General features: G+C 26.9%; 2 protein-coding genes across 2 annotated transcripts; one reads left to right on the top strand and one right to left on the bottom strand.

The window, feature by feature from the left end:
- Nucleotides 1-5,810, top strand: LOC103572430 (MATH and LRR domain-containing protein PFE0570w). Its single transcript, XM_053737258.1, has 3 exons — nt 1-251; nt 2,028-2,133; nt 2,214-5,810. The coding sequence occupies exons 1-3, from the start codon at nt 178-180 to the stop codon at nt 5,589-5,591; spliced, it is 3,558 nt and encodes a 1,185-aa protein (XP_053593233.1). The 5' UTR covers nt 1-177; the 3' UTR covers nt 5,592-5,810.
- Nucleotides 5,811-6,865: 1,055 nt separating this feature from the next.
- Nucleotides 6,866-8,939, bottom strand: LOC103572421 (thiol S-methyltransferase METTL7B-like). The gene is made up of 3 exons (XM_014441047.1): nt 8,663-8,939; nt 7,679-7,938; nt 6,866-7,126 (listed from the first exon to the last, which is right to left on the bottom strand). The coding sequence occupies exons 1-3, from the start codon at nt 8,937-8,939 to the stop codon at nt 6,866-6,868; spliced, it is 798 nt and encodes a 265-aa protein (XP_014296533.1).
- Between the last annotated feature and the right edge of the window lie 1,759 nt (nt 8,940-10,698).

Raw genomic sequence — 10,698 nt, 5'->3', positions numbered from 1 at the left:
TAAATATAAAGCGTAAATAACAACCGATTCTAACCAAAGAACAATAAAGTTCGGCTATTTGTTAATTAAGACAACAGCGTTATCGATAGATAAATTATTAATTATATCAATAATAATAACTTTAACAAGTTAATAATGATACTCAATGAATGAAAATAAACCGATAAATCGAGGGTTATGGACGATACTGAACAATCTGTGAGCAATAAAAATGAAATACTTAGTCAATCTTACTCCCAAGGACTTCAGAGGTATTTATTTATTTAATTATTTATAAGAATTATAAGAAATTTTTTTAGTTTATTTTTTGTTCCATATTTTACTATGGATTTTTTAAAATTTATTTATATCTCTATCATAAACACGTTTGAAAAATGATCATCGTGGATTTTTGAATTTTAGGCAGCATGTAACTTTAAGATAAAAATTTTGGGAACTGTTAAAAATTTATGACACTGGATATAGTAAATAGAAAATTTTATTAGTTTGTAAACAATTTACGAGTATGATAAAATTGTTTAAATATTCATGAGTGTGAATGGAGGAGACAATTATCAATTTTAAAAATTTTAGAATTAATGAATGAAATTCCAAGTAGCACTAAGTCAACTTTAAGATGTCTTAAAGATGTCTTTTAAAAGGATGACGAATTTTTTTTTTTGTCTCAAAGTCACTGTTTTTAGTATAAATACGACATGCAAATGTTGGTTTCGGAGCCAGAGCCGAGTTGTATTGTTTTTCCTGTCTGATGTCAATTAAAAAGTCATTTAGATGACTTATTTTACCACTATTTGTAATTTACTTTTTATCGTCACTTGTGTTAAGTCTTTTAAACAGTCATTTCTTCGGTGACATTAATTTCTGATCGTTTTGTGAACATATTGGTGCCTTATCGGTATGTCTACTTGGGAATGTAAGTAGAGTAAAAATTAAAAAATGTATATTTAAATGAATGCAAAATCCGTATGCGCACTTTTTTTCAATTTCATTATTTCAATAAATTTATTTATTTATTTCAAACTTATAAACTGTCTCATGTTTGGTACATTCACACTCATAAATATTTACAAAAAAAAAATTTTCTAAGTTTTTGACATAGAATTTAAAAAATTTTTTTCTCTAAGTATTTTATTTCTTCATTTAAAAACCAAAAAATATCCCAATATTTGCTTCTTTCAATATGATAAAAATTTTAATTTATTTTATTTATCGATATCATGATAACGAATTAAAAATAAAAAAAAAATTTATATAATTTTTTAATAGCCATAAATACTTATTTCTCCGATAATCAGAGCATTAATTTTTTTTCTCGTCCAATAATTACATGATTAATTAATTTTATTCGCTCATTAAAAGATTGTCTAGTCCAATAAAAAAAAAAAAAAATAAAAGTATCATATAAATAAAAATATTAGTCAACTCTTTTTTTGCCTGGTAAAAAATCATGGAAGTTTTTAATTTTTTATTTTTAATTAATTGTCATAATATCCGACGAATAAAATAAATTAACCGTCCGACTTTTAGAACGAATAAAAATAAATTAGTCTTCAGATTATAGGACGAAATATTTATCAATCATACAATTAGCGGACATTTATACACACCGAGAATCTAAACAATTTTTCATTATAACTACATCTGATTGCATTTCAAAATTTATATGATAAACTATTGTTGAACTGATGGATAATAAAAAAAAAAAAAAAAAAAAAACCAAAACCAACTAATAAAATAGACTCAAACTAAAAATTAAAAATTCAATTTTATTGTGACCAAACCCCAGTGGGTGTAAGTATTTATTGATAGAGTTGTAGTGTGGCTAAACCTGTTTATGATAGACATGTAAATAAATTATCAATATGTGAATTGTTAAGATAATTTGGTAGTCAAACCTCCATCAGTTAACTCTTACTTTAATTATGATAATTTCAAAGATTACATTTTTAAACAAGTCGAAATAATTTATGTAATTTGAAAAAAAATTATTATTTTTTTTTTCTACTTATTATATTTGTAAATTTCAGAATTGGTTGTAAAGACAATGACATAGGAAGTTTCGTATTACCCCAAAATATAATTCGCATACGCGAAAATCAATGGGACGAATTTTTCGATAAATATAACAAAAGAGTATTTATTTATTATTTAAATTAACACTAATATAAATTAATAAATTGACGTAATTAATAATAAATTAATACAAATTTCAGTTAGATGAAGACTTGGAGATTGACATGAGAACGGACTACGATGAGGCTGCAGAAAACACTGATGAGAGTGAATTTGATCTGTCACAATCTGACTCAGATGCTGACGAAGTCGAAGAAGAGGAAGAACAAGAGGGTGACGATGAGGAAGATGACGAGGAAGATGAAGACGGTGACGAGGCCGAAGAATATTTTGAAAAAAACCGAGCGCCGCTCAGAAAATCTCCGAGTTTAATTCAGTACTGGATTGACACCGGGCGCCCCCCGATTCTGATGACTGAAGATCTAGACGAAGCTAATATTTTGAATGAAGATGTTCAGGCATCTAAGTTGATTCACTCGATGGAAGTTGAACCTAAACGTCGGAGTAATTCTTTGCTAAGTTCTGTTGATACCGCAGCTTATATTCTTTCCAATACTAATGTTACTGCTAAAGCTGAAACCATCGCTATTGTCGAAGGTGCTAAGTCTCTTGATTTAAATAATACTAATGTTAATGCCACTGTGCCAAGTTGTTTAGATAACGAAATAATTAATTGTGATATTCGTGATAAGAGTCCTGTTAAAAATAATCAGGGTCCTAATAAAATAAATCTGAGTCCAACAATTGAAAATACGAATTTGGATAAAATAAATCCAAGTTCACTTGACGGAAATAATTTAAATGTTACTGATAATAATAAAACACTTATTACTAAGTCACAATTAATATTAAAATCAGGCGAATCTGAAAATAAAGTAATTAACGACGGCAATGATGTTGATAAATCAGAGATTGATGCAACAGCACAGTGTAGTCCTAAAATAGCCGACGTTCTTCCAGTTCATGATGATCCAACCAAAGCTAAAGTCATTGAGTCTTCAAATATTTCCAAAGAACATGACGATTTAAATTCACTCAAGTCATTAAAATTAACTTGGAATAATACGACTGCTACTAAAAATGTACATAATCGTAAGTCATTGCGTAAAAAATTGTATACGCAGCGCAATTCTCCAGTAAATGTCTTATTAACGACTCCGATAAGTGTAAAGAATAATGGGAATGATAGCGATTTAAATGTTCGTAATAATAATAATAATTATGATTCGAATTACAAAGAGGAAAAAAAGATATTGAAAAAATTACATCCGGCATTCGCTACACCGATGACTGATAAAACTAGTAAGTGTAAACGTATTAAGCGAGCCAGCTGGGCAAGAAGAATGAATCGTTATTCGAAAATGAAGACTGACAAGAGTTCGGATGAAGAAGCTGAGGGTAATTCTGTTTCGAGAAATAATTCTATTGATAACAAGGATTCAGTGGACAAAATTAAAAGGAAATCGAAAAAATTAAATCGTTATTCTGTGAGACAAAGCTTGAGACCTAAAGTCTTTAGAAATTACAGGGAAATTCTTTCAAATTCATCGGGTGAAATAGAAAAATTAATGGATACAAAAAAGGCGGGAGAAAAATTAATTGATAAAAAATCAAAGGAAAAAGTTTTAGAGGAAAATAAAATAAAAGAGGTAACAAGTAGTGAGAGTAAAAAAGTTGTGGGTAATAAAGATAATATCGAGGTTTGTAATCTATTAGGTGTATGTAAAAAATTAACTATTAATTTAGAACCATTGCCGGTTGAATTTACTGATAAATTAAGAAATAAACAAATAAGTGAAATTCAAAATGTTGATGATTCACAAGAGAGTGATGGGAGTACGATACTAATGTATAAGTGTGTCCGTGATAGCAAAGATAACAATACGGATACAGAAACAGCTACTGAGGTAAGTCGACATGAATCTGAAGATGACAAATCACGAGGATCAGTATCTAATCCTGAAAAATTAAATAAGCCATTCATTCAACGATGCCTGGGTTCGTTAAGTGATAAAAATTTTAATGTTAGATTAAATATTAAAAAATTAGATGATAAGTTTATTAATCGCAAGTTCGATGATACTGATGACGACTCATCGGATGTTAGTGATGAAAAGTTAAAAAATTGTACAATCAGCAGTTCGGACAAGTCATCGAGTAAGACGAAGTGTCCAACGAAAACACGTGTCATAACTTTCTCATCTGACGAAGAAGACTTTGTAAAGGTTGCGAGTAAAAATGCTGAAGAAGAAAAGAAATTGATGGTGAATTCTCCGGATTCTGCTAAGTCTGATGCTGTTAAAAACTGTGATAGTCTTATTGATGATTTAACATTAGAACCGACAGTATCAGTGTCGTCGTTGTTGTGTATACCCACGGAGACATTAAAAATAGTTAGTAATTCAGGTAATGAAAATTTGACTTGTCCTGATGAGTTGGCGCTTGACAAAAAAGGTACAAGACAATCTGCCAATACGAAACGGAAAGAACCGGATGTTAAGTCTAAGGAAATAGATTTTGACAGTGAAAATGAAAATTTTGTTAATTTATCAGATAGAAATAGTAAAAGTAATTTTAAGAAGTCAAGTTTAAAATTTTCCTCTGGAGAATCTCTAATTTCTGAGGAAATTCCTAAAGGTACACCTAAGAAATTTGAAATGTCTAATGGCAATATTGAAGAAACAATTTTTAATATTAATAATAATAATTATGAATCGAGTGTGAGTATTGGTAATAAACCAGAATTAAATAGAAATTTAAATTTATCACAAAATAAAGTACAAACATGTAAAAATTTGGTAGATAAAGTTAGTAATATTAATGATAATAACAATATATTAATTAGTGATGATAAAAATAAAAAAACATCGACAAAACGTTTTAATGATTTAGATGAATCTGATTCGTCAAACGAATTTATGGCAAGTCCACCTAAAAAAATCAAAATATTAGATGATAAAAATTCAAAAAATACTCAGGTGCATTTTGAAAAAATAACTGATAAAAATATTTTTAAAAATGAGTCGAATGAAAAATCAAAAAAATTAAATAATAAAATTAAAAAATCCGAAGTTTCATCTGCTTTAAATAAACAAAAATTATCTGGTGATAAAAATGATAATTTAATAAAAAATAATGAATGTAAATTAGGATCACTGACATCAGTTAATAAAATATTAAATAATAATCGTAGTAGTGCTAAAAAACACGTTTCATTTGCGATAAAAAATTCTGAAAAAATATTCATTACAGATGAAAGTTCGAATGAAAGTTTTTTCAATTCAACTAGACCTAGAAATACGAGTTTGAATACGAGTCCAAGTAGTATTAGTAGTTGTAGTGATAAAAAGATAAATTTAATAATAAATTCGAGTACAGTAAATGCATTTGAAGAGAGCGGGTTGAATAGAAATAATTTAATATTTACTGCGGGTATTAATTCGGATTCTCAGTCAAAAGTAACTAAAAAAGTTTTTACTACGAAATTTTATAGCGACTCTGAAGATTCGAATGATTGAAAAAATGAATAACCAGTTGGAGCTATAAATTTAAATTTAAATATAAATGTAAATTTTTGTAATTATATAATTATAAGTTATTTTTTTATCAGTAATTAGATTGATTGAGTGGTTTATATATATATTTTTTTATTTGCGGTCAATAAAAATTATATAAACGTTTGTAATAAATACTTTTAAGAACCGATTTATATTTTTGTATTTCGACGTATATTAAAAAAATAAAATTTTAATTATTAAGACTCTAATTTAATAGAGTTTTATAAATTCACTTTACGTATTTTTTTTGGTTAATAAAGTCGTTGACGACAATTTATCCATGTAAATATATTTTATTGGTTATAATTTTTATAAAAAAAAAAGAACAAACTAAAATAAAAAGTATGTAAGTTTACATTTTTTAATAAATATGTTTCTTTTCAAATAGAATTTTTATTATTATTTAGGTAATTAAAAAGAATGTTCTATTAAATATATTGTGTGATAAAACGGGTGTTGAATTTTTTTTTAATTTATTGACATGAAACCAATAAAAAATCAATTTAATTAATTAGTCGATAATTTAAAAATCTCTTACTGATTCAATAAAAATAAAGTATTGATTTTTAAAAATATATACTTGTATAAATATCAATTTATGCGCAGAAAAAAAATTGTCGATTGAAAGTAAATACTCTAGAGGTGTGCGAATCGGATTCGAAAATTTTCTGATATCTCGAAACTTTTAAAAATGTTCATCAGCTTTAGAATTATCCAAAAGTTTTTGAATTATTTGTAATTTTTCGTTGAATTCTCGAAAATAATATTTTCATCGATTCGTGTCTGAGTTCTATTTATACCTTTGACAAAAATTTGAATTATTCGAAAAAATATTACAATTTTGTCGTTGAGAAAATTTTAAAAATACTCATAAATTTTCGAATAATTCGAGAATTTACGAAAATTGAAAAATTCGAATTATTTGATTCGAAATTCAAACCGAATAGTTAGATTCGATTTCATGCGAATAATTCATAAGTTCAGACTATTCGCGCACCCTTAAAATATTTTTGATTCAAGAGATTTTTTTGAAAATCTCAATTTTCTCGAATAAAGTAGAAATCTTCTGACCAAGAAAAATTATCTGGACTTAGTTCCCGATAACAATTGTCTTACAAAATATTTTCTTGACTTAAGATAATTTTCTTTCTGCATATATAAAAAATTGCCTGCATTTGAAATTGTTAATTGTTTTGCTATTATTATTATTAATAAGTGATTATTAATTGCTTAAATTATTTTTTTGCTTTGCCCATAATATGATAACACGTCAAATTTAAACGGTAGGGCTGAGAGACATATCCCCGCAATTTAATTATTTCCCATACGACACTCTTGAAATTGGCTGATTGAATATATTCAAGTGGGTTTGAATCCAATCGACAGTCGCCGAAAAGTGATGGCCAAATTTTCGTTTTTGTTAAAAAACCTTGTATCCAACGTGTCAATGCATCCTGTTCATCAGGTATATGTTCTAAAAATAAATAAATCCCACCCTAAAAACGAAAATTTATTTTCATCGGCATTAATTCTCAACTCCAGTAATTCACACTATTATACTTATTACGACTTCAAGACTATTCCTGTGACTGCAACAGGACATCTTGTGAATATTACAGGGTTTTCCTGTTGCAGCAACAGTTCTTTTTTTCCGTGTAGTAGTTTAAAATATTATTTTTTTGCCTGAATAAACAAAATCTAATATAAATTCATAAGTGTTAATTTAATCATCGAATTATTTATGATATCACGATAAATATATATTTTATTTGTAAAACCACTCAAATATAAATCTATTTTTTTCTTTTAATTATTATTTTCACTAACTATTGTTGAATGTTATTTTTAAACTTTAACTTCAAACAGTCAATAGATAACGAACTTAATTACTCCTATCATTATATTTATTTTTTTTTTTAACAAGAGAAATTCTTTTACCAATAAAATAAAATCTTTAATACGTTTCATATATAAACTTTATATATAACTCAGTATTAAAGTTATTTTATTTATTATTATTATTATTATTGAATTATTATTGTCATTACCGGTGCGAGAACTCGATGTATTTCACAAAGAACATCAGGAACTGATGCTACAGAACAAAGTGATCTTGTTGTAACAACAGCATCCACATAATTGTCTGGAATATCTTTTAAGTAACTGCCGTCGCCAATTATTATTTTTTCAATAATAATATGAGAAAACTGCCATGCTTGATCACTTTCTTTCAAATATTCTTTTAATTTATAATTCCAATCAACGCCTATTAAATGAGTACCATTTGGATAAAATTGAATATTTTGGCCTACAATTGAAAAACTTAATTATTTTTATTATTAGTTACTTAAAGCAAATCAGGGTATGACGGCCCTTAATGATTACCATACTCATAGGAATAGTTCCCATAAGCAAATAGTAACCAACCCTATAACCACATTGTAATGGTTCCTAAGCGTATATGGGAATAAGCCCTATATATTATGGCAACTATTCCTATAATATTATGGTAACAATTACCATAATATTATAATAACAATTACCATAATATTATGGGAATTGTTAACATAATAGTATGGGAACGATTATCATAATATCATGGTAATAATTCCCATAATATTGAGAAAGTATAACAATTTTATTTTTTTGTAAGAAGCCTTTTTTTTGTATATTACAAAATATTACAAAATTTTAAGTATACAAAAAAAACGCTTATTACAAAATTTATTATAATTTCTAAATATTATGGCAACGATTACCATAATATTATGGTAATCATTATCATAGTTACATAGTAACGATTACCATAATTCCATATGAACTATTCCGATACCATATGGGAATTATACTCATAATTATAGGAATGATTCCCATAATATATATGGGTGCCGTTCCTATAATCAACATTTCAAAAAAACCGGTTACCATGCATTATGGGAACCATTCCCATAATATATTGTAACTGTTACCATAATTTTCTCTCCGTGTATAATAAAACAATCTGATAAAAGTAAAATATGTATTATATTTACCGGTTTTAACTCCAATTTCCAGTACTCTTATACAATTATTTAACCGTAAAATTTTATCACTAGACTGAATGTCATTTAACGATTCAAACAACCGTTTTTTATAAGTAACAGCAACTTCCGCGCACTCTGATTCAAACCCCACTAAATGTGAACGATAAATATAACTCGTCAATTTACACCATTTCGAATTAATAAAATAATATACAAACAGTATGATTATTATCAATGAACCATAAATAGAAATAATATTACGTATCGAAATATCGCAGGCTGCCATATTTCGAACAGTTAATATTTACAATTATTTTAGTCAATTAAATCGTAATCTATGTTTACATAACATACATGTTATGTATATCAATACAGACACTTTACTTAGATACTCTTTAATTCACGCCAAATATTATTGAACTTTATTATTTTTTAAACTCGTATCTATATAAAGATTTAATTTTTTTTTACTTTGAGTTAGAGATAAAAATATATATAACTAAACTTGTTTTTGTTCTTGTTTGTGAGTTCAATGTTTAGTGAATAAAGAAAAATTTAATAAATAATTACGAAATTAATTATAAATATGACTATCATTATTTTCTGAACGTTTTAAATAGAAATTAAAAATGCAAAGTAATCTTGTTGATAAGATAAATTCTTTATTAACTTTTTAATGATTTTTTTTATTATAAAAAATACACAACCTGATAAATATATATTTATTTATTGATTTAAAATTCGATTAATTAAATTTATACTGAGAAAACAAATAAATTTTGTGAAAATAATATTTTTTCAAGCAATAAATATATATAAATTATTGCATTATTAATTATATATTTAGTGTGAAGAATCATTTTCTTGATAAAAGAAAATCAAAATTTATTTACACTTCAGCAAAAAAATAGAAAATTATTTTCAATTAAATCTTCAAATTTTTACACCAAAGATACATTAGATTGTAAATTTTTAAAGTCATATTTTTTTGTGGTAAGAACATACAAAGATTCGAAAAGATTTTTTTTCTCAGTGTACAAAAAAATTTTTAATTAAAAAAAAATAACTCGTTTTAAAAATAATAATTTATATTTTAAAAATAAATATTTGAAATATTATTTCAAGGACTTTTTGTCAGAAAAAAAAATATAAACAGCCGTTCTATTTATCAGCAAACCCTCTGTGAAGTATTAAGTAGTATTAGACATATATAAAAAATAGTGAAATGAATTTTTACCCGAATGTGCAATAATCATGGTAAATAAAAAAATGTTGAAGCCAGTGGGGTCAGAGAGTAAGAACAAAGGAGTCATGGGTTTTCCATAGGAAAAAAAAATAAACCCCCGAATGTACAATAGAGTTAAAGGTTCGATATTGATGCCAGGGCGCGCAAATGTCTTTGTCGTTGTTGCTCAAGAGTGACCACAAACAACGGGGTCGACGATTACGTTCATCCAAGTGGTGTACTCACCCATTCGTGCAATGTAGACCAAAAGCATACACAGCATTATATGTACACTGGCTCTGCTGTTAACTTTACGTGCTCTATACGTTATATATATATTTAATATGTGTGTATGTATGCATAAATTCGATTGAGAGGCATTTCGCGTTCCGAAGGCGTTTTGTTTTTGACATTGGGCGGAGAGAAGGTTGGCCGTTGTGGCGGCTCGTTGACTTGGATGAATCATCAAGCTAAATTCAACCTGGACCCCTGATGAACACCCCATACTTTCTGCTCAATCTCAAAGACGTTAATCTACTTTGTTTTTTTTTATCCTTTTCATTTATTTTATTTTTTTCCCAGGAAGTTTGTGAGATATTAATATATATGAAAAAATTATACTAAATCTATATATATATATATATAAATTTACACTGTACAAATCGGGAGTGAATTCGAAGTGATTATGAACTTCATTTAAATCCGAATTCACTCCGACATTCGGAGATCCGGAGTTTCAGAAAAAAAATTACTGTGCATAGGGAGTAAATAGGGACTTCATTTTTCCGGCGGAGTGATTTCGGAGTGATCTGGATTTTAT

Source organism: Microplitis demolitor, chromosome 3 (genome assembly GCF_026212275.2).
Source record: "Microplitis demolitor isolate Queensland-Clemson2020A chromosome 3, iyMicDemo2.1a, whole genome shotgun sequence".
Classification (NCBI taxonomy): Eukaryota; Metazoa; Arthropoda; class Insecta; order Hymenoptera; family Braconidae; genus Microplitis; species Microplitis demolitor.
This window is presented reverse-complemented; position numbering and strand designations above follow the sequence as displayed.

Bases quoted from the DNA above. Each gene is read 5' to 3' on its own strand.
- LOC103572430 (XM_053737258.1), top strand. From the start codon at position 178: ATGGACGATACTGAACAATCTGTGAGCAATAAAAATGAAATACTTAGT. The intron at 252-2,027 runs GTATTTATTTAT...TGTAAATTTCAG, and splicing joins TACTCCCAAGGACTTCAGAG to AATTGGTTGTAAAGACAATG. The intron at 2,134-2,213 runs GTATTTATTTAT...TACAAATTTCAG, and splicing joins TCGATAAATATAACAAAAGA to TTAGATGAAGACTTGGAGAT.
- LOC103572421 (XM_014441047.1), bottom strand. From the start codon at position 8,939: ATGGCAGCCTGCGATATTTCGATACGTAATATTATTTCTATTTATGGT. The intron at 7,939-8,662 runs GTAAATATAATA...TTTCAATTGTAG, and splicing joins GGAAATTGGAGTTAAAACCG to GCCAAAATATTCAATTTTAT. The intron at 7,127-7,678 runs GTAATGACAATA...TTTCGTTTTTAG, and splicing joins TACATCGAGTTCTCGCACCG to GGTGGGATTTATTTATTTTT.